The sequence below is a fragment of the Staurois parvus genome, unplaced genomic scaffold (assembly GCF_062004578.1).
Source record: "Staurois parvus isolate SC_StPar_1 unplaced genomic scaffold, SC_StPar_1.0 ptg000151l, whole genome shotgun sequence".
NCBI lineage: Eukaryota > Metazoa > Chordata > Amphibia > Anura > Ranidae > Staurois > Staurois parvus.
The window spans coordinates 19224440-19248547 of NW_028317947.1; the positions used below are offsets into that span (position 1 = coordinate 19224440).

The 24108-nt window shown below is 43.6% G+C and overlaps 1 protein-coding gene across 2 annotated transcripts in view; it reads left to right on the top strand.

Moving 5' to 3' along the window:
- Positions 1-732: 732 nt before the first annotated feature.
- Positions 733-24108, top strand: part of MYO1D (myosin ID) — a 120159-nt gene continuing 96783 nt past the window's right edge. The window contains exons 1-2 of one of the 2 annotated variants that reach the window (XM_089674589.1): positions 733-939; positions 1054-1512. In XM_089674589.1, coding sequence (XP_089530715.1) covers positions 1418-1512 — 95 coding nt within the window. In that variant the 5' untranslated portion in view covers positions 733-939; positions 1054-1417. Of the gene's footprint in view, positions 1513-24108 lie in introns of both variants that reach the window. The other variant, XM_089674587.1, reaches the window with a different exon arrangement.

Consider the following 24108-nt stretch of genomic DNA (forward strand, 5'->3'; position numbering starts at 1 on the left):
AAACCGGCCGACCAATTAACCCACTAACAGTGCGAAAATCAGCCAATTAATCTTTCAAACGAAAAATCGTCTGATTTTCAAACCATCTATGGCCGGCATTAATTTCAAAGTTGGGTTTGATGCGACCGGGGTGTAAAGTTAGTTTTTTTTTCTGAAAATAGGTTTTTCTAAACAGATGCACAAATATCATACAAAAAAGTGCAACTACCATGATTTTACAAGTGTCAGCTTTCAGAAAACATGCTTTGGCGTTGGAAGGGCATTTTCCATGGAAGAAACAGGCATTTATTATGGGGGGGAAAAAATGGGCCAGGCAGTGAAAGAGTTAAAAGCCAACAACAGGAAGAATTCTGAAGTCAGTAGATATAGATAATAGCGCAGCGCTTCTGATGAATGGAAATGGTGTGATCAGCGTGGACTGTGTGCAGCATTGCCAGCCAAGCACATGCTCAGTACTAGTACCAATACAAAGCACTGAGCAGGCCTGGTGTGTGGATGGAGGGGTTGTCACCATTTCCAGGTCTGCTTTGCCAGCTCTCTCTGCAGATCACCTGTGCGCTCACCTTTTTCCTATCCTTCCACCCACACTGTTGTGTCTGAGTTTTCCTCCTGTGATTGCTCATCACTTCCCTGTTCTCTCCGCCTTCCTCCCCTCCCTCATTTCCTCCCACTTGTATGTGAATAGCTTCCATTCTAGCAGACCTCTCTAGTCCCTCCCTTCCCATGTCCCTCCCTATCTGCCTTACCTTTCTACTTCTTCCCGAGTGTACATGAGTGTACAGCGCCTTCTTCTTCCCCTCCTCCTTCCCTCACCTCTCCCTGATCACTCCCTCTCTGGATGGATGGGACTTGATCCCACACACAGCATACAAGAGCGATCCTACCTCTGGGACCTGTCACTCCATGGAGGATCAAAGGACAGGGGGACTCACCTGCAATGTAAGACCTTTGTAACTTCCTTCATAGCATTGCTACCAAAAGGAAACTTCTCATCCTAAACCGATTCCCCCCCATCCGTTGTGTCTGCTGCACTTTTTATGTGATATTTTATAGAATTCCTTCTTGGTGAAACATTCCGTGGTGCCGGAAATCCAGGATCTGGGACAAGAGAACAGAGTTCTGAGAACCGTCCTGCTTTTAAAGGATCTCCCCTGCTAAGAGACTGCTGCATCCCAGAGGTATTGTAGTCCTAGAAGTCACACACCTGGGGATGACAGGGAGAGAGTGCGATCCGAGAGGGAACCAAGTCCAGCCTGGGTGTGACAGTCGCTGTTCCTGCAGGCAGGGTGCATCTGTGTGTCACATTGTCATCGTGCCGCATTCCGCATAGTTTTCTACTGACTGGAAGTGCCGCCTGTCTTCTACATCTCCGATCGAGCCGTGGTGTCACTGAGATAGCAGTGGTGTCACCGGGACCATGGCGGAGCAAGAGGGGCTACAGTTCGGGAAAGCGGACTTTGTTCTTATGGACTCCGTGACATTACCAGAATTTATGGGAAATTTAAAACTCAGGTAAGTGTCTGCTGCAAAATTCCAAGTGACAACTCCTAGAGAGTACAGGTGTCTGTAGCAGCCAATCAGAACTCATCTTTCACCTGTCTTACTATAGCAGCTGACGTTTAATTGTTTGCTATAGGTCTCTGCACTTTGCTGATTACAAGGCTTATCTCTAACCAGGGGCGGACTGACCATTTGGAAACTCAGGCACTGCCCGACGGCCCGGGATCAGTAGGGGGCCCCCACGAGATGCCCCTGGTACCTTTTTTTTCATAGGCTTTTTTTTTAGTTTGGGCAAGGACACAGGGGCCCCATAATCCCCCTATTGCCCAGGGGCCCCATGAGTTGTCAATCTGCCTCTGTCTCTAACCCTAGGTTCACATCTGGTGGCGCTGTGGATCCGCACAAAAATCTGTGCAGCCACACCACCCGCATAGAGAAATGCGGACCCGCGGCGGTACGCAACCGTACTGGGAACCGAGGCTGCTTTTTCAAAAGAAGTGCAGGGACTTCTTCCCTGCGTGTCACAGGCACGGGAGTCCATTCAAATGAATGGGCTCTCGTGCCCGTGCCAAACGCGGCCCGCACGGCCGCATAGATGTGAACCGGGGGTCAAGTCTGCCATACACGGGTCGAATTCCGAAAGTATTTTCTTTCGAAAATCTTTCCTAAGAATTTACATTCGAATTTCGCACCATTATTGGGTCACAGAAATTGCCAGTTTGCGTGTGACCATTGAATTTGAGTGATCGGGCATGTTGGAAATTTTTTAAAAAATGAACGAATTTCGAATCCCAGATGGGAGAATCGTGTGAGAAATAAGAAACTGTGACCTGGAAAGAAAAGAAAATTCTTGGCCATGAAAATTCTTTTCTGTAGCAACATTAGGTGAAATTAAAGGCTTGGTTGGTGAATTTCAAAATCAATGGTGGCACCATCGCATTACAAAATGGACTAAATTTCCGATTTTTCTAAAGAAAATTTGTTCGGAATTTGACCCGTGTATGAACGGCCTAAGGCTCCGTTCACACCAATGCGGTTTTTTTAGTGCTTTTTGCAGAAACGTACTGCAGTCCATCCTAACATGGTTTCTTATTGAACATGTTCACATCGTACGATTTTCTGATCTGTGTTTTTGGAAAGGGTAAGGAAAAATGTCACCAGCACACCAAGGATCACCAATATGGGTCCAAAGGTTTTAATAAACGGTCACATAGTTACAGCAAGGCAACGTTTCGGAGTCTCGCAGGACACCTTCATCAGGCATGTGACCTCATGAAGGGGTCCTGCGAGACTCCGAAATGTTGCCTTGTTGTAACTATGTGATCGTTTATTAAAACCTTTGGACCCATATTGGTGATCCTCGGTGTGCTTGCTGATTCTTTTCGGTTCCAGCCGATGGTCGCTGCAGCACCCACTTATACACACAGCCATATTTAATGCAGGAACGTGTGCGTTTTGGATTGTACACTTGCATTTTGGAAAGGGTCAGGGACTTCTTTAAAAAGCAAAAAGCAGCATTTTTGCTACAATAGAGTTCAATGGAGAAGCTGCTGAAATGCATGGTAGTGCTTTTTGCCGCATTTTGCATTTTTATTATGTCCAGCATGCAAAAAAATTCCACTTTAACAAAAAAAAAGCGGTAAAAACACAAAACAAACTACATAAAGCACTCTAGAAAGCATCAAACGCAAAATGCACATATGTGAACGTTGCCTAAAGCAGCAAAGTGTTCTCAGTGAGTTGTTTAAAGGGGACCTGTCATATGTACCAATAGGAAGGTAGATATAATTGGGACAGACCTATTAATTAGTAACTTCAGAGAGTTGGTTTCCAAGTAAACTGTGTAAAAGAGATGCCTTCAATGTGATGACAGGTTCACTTGGAAAAAAAAAACTCCATAGGCTTCCAGTATATCTCTTACACCGCATGGGGTACAGTTTCATTTTTGCTAGTTGGGGAAACCGTAGACACAGCTTTCTCAGGGTATTGTGAGAGCATTTCATAGACACAGCTGCAACAAGGAAAAAGAAACTGAGCATTTAATAAATGAATGCTTTAAGAGCCAGTATAGTGAACACGGCAGATAGAAACTGACATTCACAAAGCTGGTGATCTCACAAACCTGTCTTGCAATATCATATGAAGTTTCTTTGATTGGTACAAGAAGATAGTGACTGGAATGTGCTTTGTGAAGTATCAGTCCCTGTTGGGTGTTACAAGCTTTCAGTGCCGGGAGATCTGTCCTGGCAGTTATTGTATCCCAATCGGATGCAGCTGCTGTAAGGGTATTTGACAGCCAGTGAGGCCGGCTGTAAAAATACAGTAGCCACAGCAGGAGAGTCGTCCGGTTGCACTGCATAGTCTGAGGAATTGGTTAGATTTCTATCATTGTATGGTCAACTTAAAGCAGAGCTCCACCCAAAAGGGGAAGTTCCACTTTAATTCTTTGTCCCCCGCTCCCCATTAAGGATTGCCACCTTTGGGGAGCTGGGGGGGTACCCAAATTTGACAGGTACCCACTCCCACTTTTCTTGCGATCGCCTAGAAGTTGTACTCCCTCCCGTAGTCTTCTGGGACACGTGACAGGTCCTAGAAGACTACGGGGCCATTCACAAAGTGCAGCACTTCTCGCACATGCGCAGTGCGCCCCCTGCTGTGAAGCCGCAAGCTGTCACAGCCGGGTGCCCACACTGAAGATGCCGGCGCAAGGGAGAAAAGACGGCCGGTGACACCAGCGGTAGTGAGGACACCGCTGGACCGAGGGACAGGTAAGTGGCTGTATTTTATGAGTCAGCAGTTACAGTTTTTGTAGCTGCTGACTTATAATTTTTTTCAGGTGGAACGCTGCTTTAAAGTGGTTCGAAGGGCTACAGGTTTTTTACCTTTGTGAATTCTATGCATGAAGGTAAAAAACCTTCAGTGTGCAGCTCCCTCCTCAGCCCCCCTTATACTCACCTAAACCCGATTCACTGATGTACACAAGAGCAGAAGCTCTCTGGGGTCTCTCCCTCCTCATTGGCTGAGACACAGAAGCTAGAGCCATCTGCTGACTGCCCGCTGCTGTCAATCAAAAACAGTGAGGAGTGAGTGGGGGTGGAACCGAGCTGCGCTCTGTGTGTCTCATAGAAACCCAGAGGTGGCTCAGGTGCGAGCATGCATGAGTGCCCCTGAGCAAGCAGCTTTCTCTGGGGGCACTCAGCAGGGGGAGGGACCAGAAGCATCAGCTGCTTTGTGCAAAACCATTGCACAGAGCAGGTAAATATAACATGTTTTTTTACAAAAAAAATCTGAACGCTTTAACACTCCTTGTAACCCAAACACTGTCCCTCCCTGTGACCCCACATTACTCTCCATGTTACTCCACAACAGTCCTTGTAATCCTCCCAGTAACCATAGCAACGTCCCTCCCTGTGACCCTAACATTAACCCAAATGCTATCCCTCCCTGTAACCCCAAAACTAACCTTCTCTGTTAAACCACATTACTCTCCATGTCACTCTACATTAACCCTTAATGTTACCTCCACCCTAACCCACCATGTAACCCCAACACTAACCTTCCATGTTACCCCACATTACTTTCCATGTTACTCCACCATGTAACCCTCTCTGTAACCCCAAAACTAACCTCCGTTACCCCACATTACTCTCCATGTCACTCTACATTAACCCTTAATGATACCCCCCATGTAACCCCAACACTAACCCTCCATGTTTCCAAACATTACTCTCCATGTTACCCTCACACTAACCCTCTCTGTATCCCCAAAATTAACATTCTCTGTTACCCCACATTACTCTCCATGTCACTCTATATTAACCCTCAATATTACCCCAACACTAACCCACCATGTAACCTCTGCACCCTGGGCAGCTCCCCCTCCTGCCCACCCCTTATCCGGCCCTGGCAATGTCTAATTGTTGCATTTACTGGACATTTTCTCATTCTATAAAGTAACAATAAGACTGTGTGAGGACACCAGGATAACCTCAGATCCGCTCCACCTGTGAGGACCAGGGAGGTTGGAAAGTTCTTGTAAAGCTGGCCATACACAGGTCGAATTTTGAAAGAATTTTCTTTCAAAAATCTTTTCTAAGAATTTTCGTTTGAATTTCACACCATTAGTGGGTCACAGAGACAACCGATTTTCGTGTGACCAATTTGAGTGATCAGGCATGTTGGAAATTTTTTGCAAAAAAGAATGAATTTCGAATCAATGAGAATGGGATCTTGACAAATAAATCTTGCAGACAGAAACACGGACAGCAATAAGTACCTGACAGAGGTCTTTTAACCCTTAAAAAAAGGTTAGTGCTAGAGTTTTACTGTAACCCTACTTCTGACTCTACCATTGAAGACATAGCTCCAAGCAAAACAAACCAAAAAAAACTATCCAGGGCACTACAACTTGCAATGGTCTGGGCTAGAGTTTTACTGTAACCCTACATCTGACTCTACCATTGAAGAAGCATTAATGTCCATGCAATAGTTGTTAACATACACAAGGACCAATTTCGGATGCATGACAATCTACATAAAGTATAACTGAAGGCAAAACTTTTTTTTTTTTAGATTTCGATAAAGTGTAGAGCAGCCTTTCTCAACCTTTTCAACGCAGAGGAACCCTTTACATAATTTTCCGGTCCCAGGGAACCCCTGCTAAAATGACTTTATCTACAATTCATGATACATTAGTGTGATGGTCAGAGGTAAGAATGTTCCTTACACTTGTGGTCATTGGGAAGAATTACCCCCTTACAGATAGCTAAAAAGATCAATGGTGTCAGTGGGAACTTATCTGAGAGGCAGAAATAACTCATTGCTCAAGGAACCCTTAGAAACGTCTGGAGGAACCCAGTTTGAGAAACCCTAGTGTAGAGGGATTAGAATCCCTGTTTATTGCTGTCTGTGCCCCCGCTAAGGAGATTTGCCCTCTTTGTTTGTCCTGTTTTACCAATATCTTTGGAAGTGAAAGTAAACACTAATCCCAAATTTTGGGGACACTAGTTCTGGTCTCCCGGGGGATCCCCGAGGAATTCCCTTATTTGCAGGGATTTTCTCTCACTTCCTGTTTTGGCTATGGAACAGGAAGTGAAGGGAAATCTCTGCAATGGGAGACAGACAGCAAAAACTAATCCGACGGGTTATAACCCTCCCTCCCTTACAATAGTCTTGCCTGTAGTTCTGCTTTAAGTTTTTTTGATTGTGGGAGGACATTACTGAGGACATGAAAATGCAGTGTAATTGTGTCTTTGATGGGATTTGATGCCAGGACTCTGGTGCTACAATCAAGAGTGCTGATCAATTCATTAATTTGCTGCCCCTTATATGACCTCACATCGGAGCTCCATTCACTTACTGTTGCAAGGTGATCTTACTTTCCTGATGAATATACTGCTGCAGGAAGATTCGGAATCTGTGGTGGTAGGAAAGAATCGTCACTCTAGCCAGGATATAAAATGTGGAGGTGATTAAGATCCCTAGTGTTCACTTGAAGTTAGTATGCATCTGTGGAGAGGGAAGAGGTTAAGGATAAGTTCCCCTTTAAAAAAAATAAATTAATAAAATAACAAATGCACTTTTTTTGCAGGTAAAAAAATGTCCATTTTTTTATTTTTTTCCTAAGGCACCTGCAGAGTAGTGCACCCACAATCAGCAGATTGTGGGTGCAATCTCAGGCTCCTGCAGTCTCTCCGGATAGCTGCCTGCCCATGCCTCAAATGGACCGGCAGTTACCTGACAGCAGGAAGAATCCATGACCTACCAGAGTGTTCTCCAGTGCCCTTGTAGTTCAAGCCGACAGCCGCAATGCCCGCTGACACTTGTAGGCATTCATTCTCAGGAAACTGTAATGGGTGACGTGGCTACGTGGGCAGACCCCTGCACAGCTTTGTTGTTTTTAAATTGTGACAGCGGAGAGAAGAAGATCCCCCTGCCCGCTGTCACTAGAGGGGTTGAAGCAGCAGATTCTGGGACATGTTACATGTTCCACCCTGAAAATGAGTTGAACATGTAACGTGTTCTGAAGGTGAACTTATCTTTTAAGTTAGGTCAGGGGAAACGGCCAAAAGGATACGCGCTTACTGTCGCTTCTCATTGTGTGCCCGAAACAGGAAGTAAAGGGAAATCTCCCCAATGGGATGCTGACCAGGGTTCTAACCCTTCCCTTCTATCCATATAAAAAAAAAATATGGGCTATAAATTCACTTTAACCGAGTTGGTTGCCATGGGCAAGAGGCACTTTCTATTGTTCCATCATTTCTGTAGTGGGCATTCCTCTCCGAAATGAGTTTTCTAGAATACAGTGCAAGCTTTGATCTGGAAGAAGGAGGAACTCTACCTTCTCTTGGATGGTGGACGCTACCTTCTGCAAGCTGTGTTGTTGGGTCTCATCGAGCTGGTCCCAGCCTCCCGACACCTTACAACTCCAACCCTGCCACTGGCTGCAGCTAGAGGTTTTTTTAGGCTGGATACGGGAAATGAACTTGAACCACAAATGAGCTTTTCTTCAATTTATTCTTGTGAGTGCATTTTTCATTTTAGGTCATGTAAAATGATATCACTACATTATCAGTGCTCTCTCTGCCTTATCTTTTGGCTTTTAGATTAGTTTGAATATTGTAATACTCCAGACCAGTCTGCCCCTAGGGTTCCTCCCAGGGGCGGACTGACCATTTGGGAACTTGGGCACTGCCCGAGGGCCTGGGGTCAGAAGGGGGCCCCATGAGATGCCCCTGGTACCTTTCATAGTCTTTTTTTGGGTGTGGTTTGAGTGTGGGCAAGGACACAGGGGCCCATGATCCCCTATTGCCCGGGGGCCCCATGAGTTGTCAGTCCGCTCCTGGTTCCTCCAGAGGTTGCAAGGGGTTCCTTGATAAATTGGCAATTTTTGCCTCTAAGGTAAGTTCCCACTGACACCATTGATCTTTTTAGCGATCTGTAAGGGGGTAATTCTTCCCAATGACCACAAGTGTAAGGAACATTCTTACCTCTGACTATCACACTAAGGTATCATGAATTGTAGATAGTCATTTTTAGCAGATGATCCCTGAGTTATGTCAAGGGTTCCTCTGCATTGAAAAGGTTGAGATGGGCTGCTCTACAGTCTATCCAAAACTAAAAAAAAAGGTTTTGCCTTCAGTTATACTTTAAGCAGATTCCATGCACCCAAAATTGGTCCTTGTGTATGTTAACAACTATTACATGGACATTAATGCTTCTTCAATGGTAGAGTCAGATGTAGGGTTACAGTAAAACTCTAGCCCAGACCATTGAAAGTTGTAGTGCCCTGGATAGGTTGTTTCGGTTTGTTTAGTTTTTTTGTTTTTCTTTTTTGAGCTATGTCTTTCACCCTTTGAAAGATAATTTATTTAAAGGTTTTTCTATTATGCCCTGCATATTTTTTCCTATATTGGATGATTTCTGTGTAATCTCCAGCTACTTTTTGCCTGTTTTGGATTTTTACAGACAGTACTTTTATTCCTCATTCCGATTTTGAACACCCAGAGTAAATACAGACCATGTTCAGAGGGATGTTTCTGCAGCAAACCTCAGTGTTTGGGTTCTGTTTTTAGTAATTATGCACAGGCCTTCCCCTCCCTTTCTCCTCCACCGTCAGCCCACCCCTTCCTCCCCCTCTCCTCTCCTGGCACCGAGTCCTAGGTGAACGCCAGTTGGCATTTTCTTGTGATTTAATGTCTGGGATCTCAGGAACCGGAAAGGAAATGACGACTCCTGAAAACAAACCTCATATTGTCACTGTGAAACATTCATATTTTTTTTGTTTATTTTTGCAAGTTTAAAGGGTGATCCAGTCCAAAGTGTACAGATGTTGGAGAACTATTTAAAGCTCTTGCATTTACTTTGAAACAGTCAGGCCTTTTCTGTCTTTGTAACAAAGTTGACTAATGTCCGTGACATGTATGAGTGATCCGTCTTTCCAAAGTTCATTAATGGTAGCGACACACACATTCTATGGAATGGGAAGCTGGAACAAGGGAGGCATTGTCGAGACGACCACGCTTTTTTTCTTTTTAGAAAAATCCTCTCCGTCATTTGAAAACCACATATGTTCTACAGGGAGGAGGACACTGACACCAAGCACAGGCCCACCTGATCCTCATGACTTTGACACTACTTCTCTGACTCTGAAGTCAAATATTTGCATGAACTGGCTGAATGGTGTACTGTCATGCAACAGTATGATTGTGTATGGAGACCAAACCAAAGCCCTCGGATCAGCTGCCCCTGTCAGGCTAGAAATATCAGATCATTTCATACTAAAGTCTCCTATACTATGAGATAGATTTTTGGCAACAGAGAATTACACTTCTGCTAGTAAAAATAGAATTCGTTCTAAAGTCAAAACTTTTTTTATCTAAATGCATTCCCTGCATTAAGGTAAAAAAAAAAGAGCCCACTACTTGTAAAACCCACACCCCTCCCTAAACACTTACCTCACTCCTTCCACCGCTCCAGCGCTGTCCCGGCTGCAGCACTGTTCCCCCTCAGTTCCTTGTCTCACAGCATACACCTAGGGCAGCCATAGGCTCCTGCTGTTGTCAGTCAGACTCCTGTGAGCGGGAGGCAGGGCTTACCAGCTATGTGTGTGTCTATGGACGCACACAGCCCGGCTTGGGAGTGTTCATGTATGGATGCCCCCTTAGCACCCGGCTTGCTGAGGAGGCACCCAGAGGAAGTAGGAACGGACAGCGCTAGCATGGGAGTGCCAAAGAGGGGACTGCTTTGTGCAATATTGTTGTCACTACCTCCCTCCCCACCCACCCCAAGCTATTTTTTTTAGGGTTTGCTGGGTTATCCTTAAAATACATCCAGTGTTGTCCTGTTGTGACCCACCTCGCTGGGTCCTGTGCCACCATCTTCTTAACTTGCATTAGGGGACCAGTTGATAAAACCCAAGAGAGACAGTTGGCCCACTGATGATGCAACAAATGCACTGTAGAGTACCCTGAGGTCTCCTAAGATGCATGACATGTGTCCCAGCCTGCAGGTGACTAGGACATCATTCTCTTCTAGGCAAAAATCTTGGGAATGCTGGGAAGGTTATGAAAAAATTTAATTTGAAAAGAAAAGAAATGTCCAATTGTGAGAGAGGAGAGGGGCAGACGTGTAGTGAGGGAACGTGGGTGGGGGTGAAGGTCCAGTTTAAAGAGGAGTTTCAGTCCCCCCCCCAAAAAAAAAAATTAAGTCACTCACACTTACCTGTCCAGGGATCCAGCAATGTCCTCACCCAAGGCAGATTCTTCAATCGGCTTCGGGTGCAGGAGCTGGCGTTTTTAGGTAGGGGAAACCGGCAGTGAAGCTTATCTCTGGATGTCTGCTCATGCAATCCGTATTCATGCTGAACAACTTCTGAAATAATAATCAATCAATTTACAGACCACAGAGATGGGATTGTGCACAGAGAATCTCTTAAGGGTCTGAGCTGGATCACAGACATGCGTTGAAATCAGTGGAGCACTATAGGACAATCACTGTGCACTACTAAACATTGTGTGTGTGTGTGTATATGTATGTATGTGTGTGTGTGTGTGTGTGTGTATATGTATGTATGTGTGTGTGTGTGTATATGTATGTATGTGTGTGTGTAATATATATATATGCAAAATACAGCAAATTTCATGTATTAATAAGAGTACAATCCAGACACAGGGACAATTAAAAGCATATCTCTGGCTATTGGTGTGGGGAAGGGTTAGAACCTATGTCAATTTTTTTAATGTTTTATTTTTTTGTGTGTGTCTGGCTAGAAAGATTTTCTCTCCCTTCCTGTTTCAATAGCAAGTTGTCGCAGGCATAGAAAAGAACAGGAAATCTCTCAAATGAGAACAATGAAATTTTTTTTTTTTTTTCTTTGTGTTGACGTTTTTGTGTCTTTCTGTCACAGTGATCTCCATTCCACTCACTTCTTGTCCTGGTGTCACAGGGGCAGGAAGTTAAGGGAAATCCTGCTAATGAAGACATGGGCAGAATTACTGGAGAGGTTCTAACACTTTTCTATATCCAAGCTGGTAAAGAATATGTAAATATTTGAAGGTTGTTCGTCTGGCCACATTTATAATGTAACAATTGCAGGTCATTGAATCCCCCCCAAAAAGAAGGAATATGAATACTGTTATGACATGTACTGGGCTGCATAGTTGACATATGACCGTTTTTACATGTTATGCTGATGAGGTCATTACATTTTTGCTAGGTGTAAGCATACAAGTGATGTAGTGGTTTAGGAATTATATAATTTGGTGAGTTATTTAATGTTAGAAACAGTCATTTTCTTATGTACTTAACAGACAATTTAATTGATTGCAGTCATTCTGCCTTTGACATAATCAAGTCATTAAAGAGCCCATAGAAGAATGTCATAGGTATACCAGGTGTCACAATCCTCCAAATAACACCCTTTGCAAATATATCTTTATGAGAAAAATCCTTAGGACAATAACATGGTGTCTCTGAGTCCCTTGGCTGGGAAGGAATCATTTGAAGGTTGTATTATTAGTAAAAGTTCCAGTCTTTAACAGTGCATTTTCATTTGGCTGCATTAATCCCCATAAAAAGGTGCTCACTGGGAACTGCAGCTAAACTGCAGGATGTTTTCAGTTTAGGATTTAAAGAGTAGTGCAGATTCAGTGTTAAAGTGGACATAAACCTGTGAACTTTGTGCTGCGCATGTGCAATAAAGTGTACTCGCCCAGTACCTGGAAGATGTGAAGAGTGGAGCTGGATGTCGGGATGATGTAACTTCAGCACATATACACAGGAGTTTCATGACCAGTGGCAGCCCAATGGCTGAAGATGCCAAACATGGCAATAGACCAGGTGAAGATGGCAGAAGACAGATGGAATGATGGGGAGTGGTGTTCATCTTGTATCGCTGGATGAGGTCAAACTGGGGGGCAGGTCTGCAATAATGTGAAGGTATCGGTTGTATAGTTGTACATTATGGAAAATGCCCCTGAGAGAGGCCCCCACAGAGGCTTTAGATCCACTTCAAACAGATTAGCAGTTAAAGCCCAACTCCAGGAATTACGAAAAAAAAACCTACCCTTGCAGTGGGATAGCTTTTTTTTTTTATAATTTCCTCCACTGCAAGGGTTTCCTAGGCATTCTGTTCCTCTGCATGTCTTTTCCACCACCCCACACCACTTGTATGAAGGAAGAGGAGGTGCTCCGCCAGCTGCCATCCTGTTCCATGGCAGTTGAATGTAGATCTTGCCACACATCCTAGACGTAGGGTATGGGGCAGTCTGCCCCCCAGCTGTGGCCTGCATGTGAAGTTATCACACACAGGCTTCAGATTTCATTTCCATGGCACAGCACTGTATCCTAGTAGGCACAGCATAGCCTTACGCTTCAGTGCCCATTGGTAACTTCTTTCCAGATGTGCCCAAGGCAGAAGTGGGTGAAGCCTATCACAAGGGCAACCCAGCGCCAAGCAACAGAATACCTGCTTTAAAAATAATGGATAAACCTCCCTGCACCCTTCTGCAACATGATGCTGCCTGTGTGGACTTGGGCTGTGGCCAGGCCACAGAGGCCCCCTCAAGACTCTGTGACTGTCTTCCATGGTCTTCCTCCTCTGCCTGTGTGGACCCAGGAACCTCCACTTCCTCTAGGACCTTGTGACATCCTACTGGATGCTCCCTGCTGCCCTTTGATCTGTGCCCTGTTAGCACCTACCTGAAGTTTTCCAATTTTGAGATGTAGTCCTTGTGTAAACCCTGATTTGAGGTTAGACCATTCAAGAACCCTTTGATCTGCTGCCCTGTGAATATCTTCCTGCTAGGTCCCCCCAACAACCCCCCCCCCCCCTACCACCACCACCACACATTGTGCTACCCGCATGTGGACCTGAGTGGATCCTGTGTTGAGGCCAGGTCACACACTGACCCTCTGATGTACTCACAGGGCAGCACCTTCCTGCTATGTACCTGTGCTGCGATGTCCTACCTGCGTGGACCCTTCTGCGTTTCCCCCTCCTGTGACCTAGAAGCTGCCTATATCCTCCTTGCTATATTTTGTTGATGTTTGCCTCTTGGGGAGTCTGAATCCCTGTTCCATGACACTGGTCTCCATTTGTGCTGTATTCTGTTGCTGCCCACAGTCCTTAGCAGAGAAAGCACCAAAGCCTGCCCGAGTGAGGAGTAGGAACGTGGTACATCTCATTTTAAGATGTTGAGTTCTGTGTTTCTCTTAAGTATTTGCCTGAAAGATCTTTCTTAGAATAATGACACCAGAAAAAATCAGTCTGTAGAACTAGATTTTTTTAGCCGTTTTCAACAAGTGGCCTTCGTTTTGTCACTCTTCTATCTTAATGTGAACTTGTCAGCCTTTTTTTAAATTTAGGAGCAAGAACCACAAATTGTCCACTTTTTATTAGCCTGCAAAACCCTCTTCAAATCTAGTTTTTCTTTGTAACTGGCTGCATGACTTCTGGGCTAACTCCTGCCCACCTGCCATTTCCTGGACAAGGGCACATTGGTTTACGGGTCTTGGGCTGACCACACACACCACACAGTGGGATTGTGCAATTATGTAGTGGAACAGCCTAACCAATTGGATTTTAATTAACTGAATTGTTAAGATAGGCCCTCCTGATTCATAGGTGTTAGTAAATCTTAAAGTTGAATTTCAGTCAAACGCTAACTAAACCTACTACCACCCCTATTCTAAGCCTATTCAATCTACCCTGTAATGGAAAGATGCCTGTACTTGCCTATTCTGGGACCACTCTAGTCCAGTCACATGATCCACTACCAACGCAGACTTCAGTTTAGAGAAGGATCAACCGACAGAGGATACCCCATAGAAAGCCAATGGGTGACGCCATTGCCCAAGCTCCACAGCCATTGTCGGCAATCTTGCCTCCTCACTGAAACTGGCCGCTAGACAGATCATGTGACCGGACTGGAGCACACAAAGAACATGTAATATAGACATCTTTCCTTTACAGGATAGTTAGTATAGGGTTTAGAATGGGGGTGGGAGCAAGTTTAGGCTTGGTTAGTATTTGACTGGACTTCCACTTTAAGGAGACTGCAATCAGTTTGTAGTGTCAGTGGAAAGCTTTGGTCCTGAAGTTCCTTCATAGAGTGATGTATTCTACAAAGTATCGAAAAGTCTATCAAGCATTTGGCCTATGTCCTTAGTTATCCCAACTCACAAATGTGATTCAGTAGAAGAGTTCATAAAGTAACTGCACACGTGGTATGCAGGATCTTTCTGTGAGCACGTTGATTGCCCCAACCTTTCAGTTTCACAATGACAATGCCCTGCCCTGCACTGCACTGGTTCCTACTAATTGCCTAACCCTTATGCAATCAATTAGAGGGCGGTACAACTTGGTAATTCACCAGGTCCTATATACACTTTTAAAATATGATTGTAGAATAAATGGACTTTTCCCAATGAAAGCCACAGACGCTGTTAAAGATTAATGTATTCAAGAATAGTTTTCTAGCATCCTTCTTCAATTTTCTTGTCCCTATGATTGAAAATGAACCGTGATTTACTAACAATTAGAACATTGAACAAACTTTCATAAATTAAAAGGAAAAATTATACCCTGTCGTCTGCCAAAATACAAGAACAGTGGCTGCATCTCACTGAAATGGAATCGCTGTTTGGAAAACAATTCTATGCCCACCACCATCATTTTTTTTCACGTAAAAGATGGGGATGTTAGGGCCACCTACTAAGCAAACTGGACAAAATTCATACAGTGTATGGTCAACTTTACTGAAGGTTGAGGTATGTTTGTATACTTTTCAGTACTGTTCCTTTTATAGCACTATCATCATCTCTGTTACACATTGGCCTAGTTATATTGTATGAACTTGTGAAAGGTTCTTCCTAATAGATCCAAAGGTTGTATTTATTGGTGTTTTATGAGTATCAGGCTTTACATATGGTGACTTGAAAGCATGGCATCATTCTTAACTCTACGCAGTTTAGATAAAGGAAAGCTTTGATGGGAACTATTAGTGCTGTCTAAGGTGTCTAAAACAATTATAGGGTTAGTCCACCTAGAAACCCATCTTTCTGGGGCTTTGGCTGATCTTCCCAGCCTCAGTCACCCCATGAATTATCTGTTCCATTGCTGAAAAAAGCATCTCAGCAGCCTATGTGTGTACAAAATAATAATAAATATATACACACTATATTTCCAAAAGTATTGGGCCAGCCCTCCAAATCATTGGATTCAGGTGTATAAATCAAGTACCTAGGCATGCAGACAACTTCTACAAATATTTGTGAAAGAATGTGTTGCTCACAGGAGCTCAGTGAATTCAAGTGTGGTACCGTGATAGGTTGCCACCCGTGCTATAAGTCCATCTGTGAAATTTCCTTGCCACTATATATTGCACGGTCAACTGTTAATGGGATTATAACAAAGTGGAAGCAACTAGAAACAACAGCAACTCAGCCACGAAGTGGTAAGCCACATAGAATGACAAAGTGGGGTCAGCACATGCTGAAGCGACCAGAGCGCAGAAGTCGCCAACTGTCTGCAGAGTCAATAGCTAAAGACCTCCAAACTTCGTGTGGCCTTCAGATTAGCACAACAACAGTGCGTAGAGAGCTTCATGGAATGGGTTTCCATGGGTGAGCAGCTGCATCCAAGCCTTACATCACCAAGTGCAAAGAAAAGCGTCAAATGCCGTGGTGTAAAGCACGCCGCTACTGGACTCGAGCAGTGGAGACGTGTTCTCTGGAGTGACCAATCGCGCTTCTCTGTCTGGCAATCCAATGTGTCTGGGTTTGGGTTGACAGGAGAATGGTGCTTGCCTGACTACATTGTGCCAAGTGTAAAGTTTGGTGGAGGGGGTTGGTGTGAGGTTGCTTTTCAGGGGTTGGGCTTGGCCTCTTAGTTCTAATGAAGGGAACACTTAAGGCGTCAGCATACCAAGACATTTTGGACAATTTCACGCTCCCAACTTTGTGGAAACAGTTTGGGGATGGCCCCTTCCTGTTCCAACATGACTGCACACCAGTGCACAAAGGAAGGTCCATAAAGACATGGAGGAGCCAGTTTGGGGTAGAGGAACTTGACTGCCCCGCACAGAGTCCTGACCTCAACCCTATAGAACACCTTTTGGAAGACTTGCAATAGAGACTATGAGCCAGGCCTCCTTCCCCGACATCAGTGCCTGACCTACCTCACAAATGTGCTCCTGGAAGAATGGTCAAACCTTCCCATAAACACCCTCCTAAACCTTGTGGACGGCCTTCCCAGAAGAGTTGAAGCTGTTATAGCTGCAAAGGGCGGGGCCAACTCAATATTGAACCCTACGGACTAAGACTGGGATGCCATTAAAGTTCACGTGTGTAAAGGCAGGAGGCCCAATACGTTTTTGTGTGTGTGCGTGTGTGCGTGCGTGCGTGCGTGCGTGCGTGTGTGTGTGTCAGTCAAAATATGGAAAAACCCGAACCCCTTGTTTTGTATTTATTTCCCAATTGGGAGACATCCCCCTTTCTGTTTGCCATGTCACCAGGACAGGAAGTGAAGAGAAAGTGATGCAGCAGGGACACAGACAGCAAAAAGAAAGCTTCGAAATAAAGTAGAGCGGAGAAAAGCAAAATGTCTAGGCAGGCATGTGCTGCTGTTTGTGTCCCTTTTTGGTGCAATGTTCTCTTGCAGTGGAAGGAAGCAATGGCTTCACTCTAGGTATTGTACTTAGAAAATATTTATCCAGTTTCTCCCTTTTTGTAATGACATTTTCTTTCAATAAGCTGAAAGCACACTGTCAGCAACGACATACTAAACAAGGCGGGGGAGTATATATTAAGGAACAGAAGACATGGCACTTTTATAAAAAGTTTGTCCTGTGGTATCCTGTTACTGTTCCATGTTTGGAGTGGTTATAAGTTGCCATGACACATTTTTTGCATATGAAAATTCCCTTATCTCAGTGTTCTGTTCAAATAAATGGCGTACTTGTCTCATTGGCAACAGCAGTGAGGTCATCCTATTTAATAGGTTGTACAGAAGGCTTCTAGGTTAAGCCAATCAAAAGTAACAGTTAGGGCTCGTTCACACCATTTATTAAAATTCAACAAAATGACGTGATAATGCCAGTGTGATGCAATGTAATGCCTCGCAACACACTATGCAGCATAAAAATTAGGCATTTACCTTCTCTTTTTCAGTGCAGCACAGTGGTATGGACTGATCCCTGGGCAGCACAGTGGCTCTGGGCAGCACAGTGGCTAAATGGTTAGCACTTCCACCTAGCAGTACTCGGGTTGTTGGTTCAAATCCCAACCACGGCATCACCTGCCTGGAGTTTGCATGTTCTCCCTGTGCCTGCGTGGGTTTCCTCCGGGTACTCCGTTTTCCTCCCACACTCCAAAGACATGCTGGTAGGTGAATTGGATCCTGTCTAAATTGTCCCTAGTATGTGTATGTATGAATGTGAGTTAGGGACCTTAGATTGTACACCCCTTGAGGGTTAGGGACTGATGTGAATGTACAATATATATGTAAAGCGTTGCGTAAATTGACGGAGCTATATAAGTACCTGAAATAAATAAATAACTCGTAGGACTAAAGGAAAATTGCCTGGTCGATTTACTAAAGTCAAATAGACTTTGCAAGTGCACTTGCTCCAGAGTTTAGTAAATGAGGGAAAGCTCTGCTGACTTCCATCATCCAATCATGTGAAAGCAAAAGTGTTGTGGTTATTTTGGGTGGGGGTTTTTTTTGTTTGTTTTTAATTTTCCTTGCATTAGATTTGGTTTTTGTAAAGTGAAGCTTCATCTCCTTTATTAAACTCTGGGGCAACTGCACATGTGTAGTGAAATTGCACTTGCAAAGTGCACAGTCTGTTTGACTTTAGTTAATACATCTCTGTGTTAGGACTGCATTGGACAAGGCTGTGGTGTGAATGGGCCCTTTTACGTTTTGCTGGACATACGCAAATGAAAGTGGTTCTAAAGTCTAAATGTTTTTTACTTTGACGCACTCACTGCGTTAAGGTAAAAAATGCCCGACTACATATCCTACCCACCATCATCTCCAAACCCCTTCCTGATTCCATCTCACAGCTCCAGTGCTGTCCTGGCTCCAGCACCACTCCTCTCACCTTTTGGTGTCACAGCCTATTAATGTCTTTGGCATGACTTGGAACTGTAGCATGGCTATGTGGTGGCAGCTCTTGCCATAAAAAGCAAGTATGAATGCCCTACTTGCACGTTACGGTAGACTTGTATCCAGGGATTTCCATCCCCCAGTGCTGACATCTTCGCAACCTCATCTTTGTTCTGCTGCTGCCATCTTCTCTGCTGATACTTCTAGCCCAGTGTCTTCTCATATGGTGGCCACTGATGTAACATCTGCACATACTGTACATGCTAGAATTACATCATGCTGGCTCCCGGCTCCATGTGTAAGTTGCTGAAAGTGGTTTGGGAGTCTACACTGTACTGCGCATGTGACGTAGGTGTAAACAAAGAAAAAATTTACCAAGAAAGAGACGAAAATTATTTTTGTTTGCCAGAAGAGACACACATGGAATTGACCACACATTTTGTTAAGCTGGCCAATCAAAATCTTCGTGTCTACATAGCTTTAAGGCAGTATGTTACTCTCTAATGGTAGGTGCATGGATCCATTCAACTGAAACCATTGATTAATATGTAACTTTATCCTAACCAGAATATCTGTACAGTCGGATAATAAACATTTCTTAGATAGTAAAAGTGATTTTGCAATACAGGATGTCCTCCGTGATTCTCACACAGGTTTTCAGGGTTATAAGTATGTAGTGCTACACTCTATGAGAGCCACTGCTTTGGGTTCCCCTTTACTTCCTGCACAGCCAGGCAACATGCTTTTTCCAGATACAAAAAAACAGTCCATGGGCTTGTTTTTTACGGTCTGTTAGGGAATTTAACTTGGATAGGGTAAGAGGGGTTTTGGGATGCCCAACTCGTTCAAAAGAATAACAAATTGAGGACAATTTCCTTTTCTAGACTACCGCAAAAACGACAGATATTTGACCGTGTTCCAGCCAGAACCATGACAGTCTTTAGCAAAATGACAGCTTGCAAGAGCTCTGAGTCACCTTGAGTGGACTTTTAGCAAAGTCCCAAATCGTAGGAGTCCCCTAAGTGAACAAAATACCAGCCCACCTAGCTAATCCCAGGACAAGGAATTGGGTAATCTATAAACTGTCCCCCTGAAGACTTGCCAAGAACTTCTGCATCTAGCAGACTTCTCCCTTATAGACACTGGGGGTGTAGAGGTACTCATACTTTCCTTTCAAGCTTTTGTAGCTGGGATGGTTCCTCTCCAAGCTTTGCATAGAGCCTCTCCTCTCTGGTTTTTGTAAAGGTCTGTAAAAAAAGAACCTTCTTTCTTTTCCATTGACCCCCAATGTAAAGGGGCATCTCTCCCATCTACAAACACCTCGCCTATTGACAATCTATGTATGTGGGAAATCTTCCATTGAGCACCAACATAAGTGGGCACCTCTCTTGTTGGCCACCAATGTAAGGGGCACCTCTCCCATTGACCACCAATGTAAGGTGGACCTATCCCATTGATAACCAATGTAAGAAGGTACTTTTCCCATTTAGCACCAATGTAAGTGGGCACCTATCCCATTGACCACAAATATGAGGGGGGCACCTCTCCCATTGACCACCAGTATAAGAGGGATCTCTCTCAATGGCCATCACTATAAGGTACAATCTCTCCCATTGACCACCAATGTATGGAGACACTTCTTCTATTGACAATTAATACAAGGAGGCACGTTTCCCATTGAGCACCAGTGTAAGTGGGCACCTCTCCTAATGACCACCAATGTAAACATTTAAAAAAAACGATCCACTCTGATTATCAAATACTCTTGGTACACAGCATAAAAATTACTGATCACATAAGCTTTAGATATAATTTAGAATAGGTTCCCTGAGACCTGAAAATGATTTCAAGGATTCCCTCAGAGATTAAGAACAGCTGGTATCAAATTTTGGTTTGTGTAAGCTACCAGAGGAATCCATACTAACAAGATGTGATGACCACTAAGCCACCAGAGGAATTTCGTATTGCTAATGGAGTGATGAGAATCTCAAATACTCATGTGTATGGAATGGGTTACTGTAAAATTTGACCTTCTAAATTTTTGGTTTTCCACTATTATGCATGACCACTGTCCATGGTGTGTATTCAAAGCCCTGTGAACCACAACGCCAACTTACAGTATATCAATGGTCACAAAAAGAACAGTTCATATTTATCTTAAAATGTTGGATGTTACCTGTTGTGGTTGTTGCTTGTGAATTTTTTAGTTCTCTTAGAAGCTATTTGGAGAATACCTGGTCCTTCAAAAAAATAATGTAGACTCCATCTGTGTTTGGTGTCCAGATGTTCAGAACAAAGACCTGTTTTCCTGCTGACAATTCTCAATATGAGTTGCGTCCAGGAGAGCATTTCCTTCTTTTATCTTTCTATCCGATCACACAGCTTGCCTCATAATTGAAAAATGATGGTGCCCGACTGTGAAAACTGCTGACACAAGGGCAGCATGGGCACGCAAAAGGCTTCCCAGCTTCAGGTGTCTTGATTTGCAACATTATTATCGACTGCTGAATCTTGCTGATGTATAGGTTTTTGCTAACCTGCCTTTTTAAATGCAGAGGGTAATGAGCTTAATTGGGGCAGAAGTGTGTGTGTGTGTGTGTGTGTGTGTGTGTGTGTGTGTGTACATTCATTGGAAGATGATGTTCTACTCTAGATGCTAGATATCCAATTGGATATTTTGGCTTGATAATCATGGCATATCCAGGAAAAAAAAAAAAAAAGAATACAAATAATCGTCTTAGAATTTTTTTTTGAAAGTTCCAGATGGTGGTCATGTGGAAGACATCCAAAAAAAAGAGACACCCTTGAAATGCATTACCTTGCCTTCTGGTCCCCCCCATCCGTGGCAGAACATGTATGCCCTCTCTGTAGAGGTGCACACAGGAGACTGTGGATGCCACTATCATTGTGATTGTAGGAGTGGGTCTCCCAATATCTTCTCAGCCCCACCACTGGCCAAATTGTGTGAGCTAATGCTGGACTGTTCATCTCCTGGCCTAATGTAGTTTGTCCTATGTGGGAAATTAGTTGCTGCCTTGTTTTTACTTAATAAAAGATATAAATGCCATTGAACCTGTGCACTCTTCATCTGTTTTGCTCCCAGTCTACACTGTATAAGCTGAAGTAGGTGATTCAAGTTTATAGGGGTCTATGGATACATATATATACCATCACCAGAGAGGTTTCAATGAGATGGCATACAAATGAATTATGTTTTATTCATTGAGTAAGATTAATTGTTTTTGCTCGATGTGCTGTTTCATTGGGCCAAGTTGTATAACTTTTTTTTTTTTATATAACATGATGGAAAAGATTAACCTCTTTTTTTAAATACTGGTCATTGTAATTAGATAATTGGTCCAACTGGGCTTGAAGAGCAATTCCAGGTGATAGATGGCATCAACATAAAACTTCCCAGAATCTCCCAAAATGCCTCACCGAGCATATGACATCATGGACCATAGAAGTGGAAGAAAAGCACCATCATGCATGCCATGGCTGGATCAAGTGGCAAGGAGATACACTACGTGGTTTAGTTCATCTTAACCAAGTTCTTCTTATTTAGTCACAGAATGTGAAGCGCTTTTCTTCCTCTTATATGGTCCATGGCCACATATGCTGTAAGAGGTGTTTTAGGAGACTCCAGGAAGTTTTCTGCTGATGCCATCTACCACTACCTCTGAGATGACCTGTGAGGTCCAAATGCTTGATCAACCTCAGTATCTTAGGGATCATACTGTTTGGTAAGAGGCTTTGTTTGGTCACTGTGGTGGATTGGATATTAAAGTGAACACTGGCGTAGACTTTTTTCATTACTATATTTATTGACTGGACTTTTTTTTTATCACTGCAGTTACATTTTAGCAATTGATGGGGCATGGATTCTATTAAACTGGGTGTTTTCGCCCTAAATCTTGTGTAATGTACCGTCTCCCTTTTGCCTCCTGTATGACCAAGGACATTCAAACTTCCATGGCAGAGGCACCAAGAAACCTGCAGTGAGTTTGTCTGGGAATAACTTGCCTGCATTACAAGCAGGGGTTCCTTGGATCACCAGGGTGGACTAGTACACTACAACTATTCTTAGATAAATACCAAGCAGATTGGTTGTGCTCCCAGTATGCATTTCAATGTTTATATTCAGTTTTAAATGGAGTGTACCTTTTGAGTTCTTGTCCAGGGTCTGTGCCAACTATCGGCTTCAGGTAATAATGGAGAGATACTATTTTTATGTTTTTGGTTTTTTTTTTTTTTCTACAGAGTTTAAAGTTTGTCTTTGAAAGCGATTATTTGGTGCATGCCCCTTGTCTTTGTTGTTTTATGGTTGGTCTAAAAGACTTTCAGCATTGCCTCTGTATAATTACCCCTTCATCCAACTTGTGTTACAAGTTAGGTGGGGGATGATTTGTTGCAGGGCTATTTATGTAGCATTCTATGCAATCCGCTGCTTTCCTAGGAAGATGGCAAACACCTTGAAAAAAAACCTTGTCTGCAGCTACGGACAGTATAGTCTACGTTCAGTTTAACAAAGCATGAGCTTGTCAAGTTGCTAAATACCCGTTTTATATACTGTTCCATTCTACACAGTAGATTTATTGTACTTTGAAAAAAAATGGCATTAAAGTTTATATAAACACTAACAATTAAGTCTTTATTCTTTAGCTTTTGCTGTGTTAAAGCAATGAGGCATTTAGTAATATCTGTCTGAGAAGTGCTAAAAAAAAATAGCTGATTATGGAAGATAATTCAAAGTCCTGTGCAAACTTTGTGTTCTCTTAAGGAGTCAAGTCAGCCCTCAGTTTTTATCTTGGACTACAAAACAGTTCTCCTCTATGCTATGGAAATGAGGAGGGTTTTTGTAGGTTAACAATGGACAGCTGGGCAGGGCTTACACTAATTCTTGCAATTTCAGTCTAGAAAAGGCACTACCGAAAATTAGGAGCCAAATGCATTTCTGGAAGACCAATGGGAATTTTTCTGGAAGAAACTGGCCAGAGTAAGTTAGTGTGCCAATGTAGGGGTTGCCCCCCAAAATTCTTTAAGCTATAGGGTTATTATTGCAACATCCTACATTTTATTTAACCGCTTTCCCCAGGGGTGCGCTAAATCGTGTGTGTGTGTGTGTGTGTGTGTGTGTGTGTGTGTGTGTACTGCTATTCACAGCCTTGGCTGTCAATCACTGGGTCCCAGCCGGCGATTGCTTGCCACCACCCGGTGATCGAGGAGCATTACTGACGGAGGGAGAGAACTGTATGTAAACAATACAGATCTCTCCCCTGTCCGCTCCTGCACACTGCTATGCATAGCTTTGCATAGCAGAGCCATGCAAAGCAGTGTACTTACAGTGAAGCACAGACACACAGTTAACCCTTTGATCACCCCAGATGTTAACCCCTTCCTGCCCAGTGCGATTAGTACAGTATCAGTGCTTTTTACTGACACTGATCACTGTATTGGTGTCACTGGGGATGTCAGTTCCTCCCAGTGTCAGAATGCCC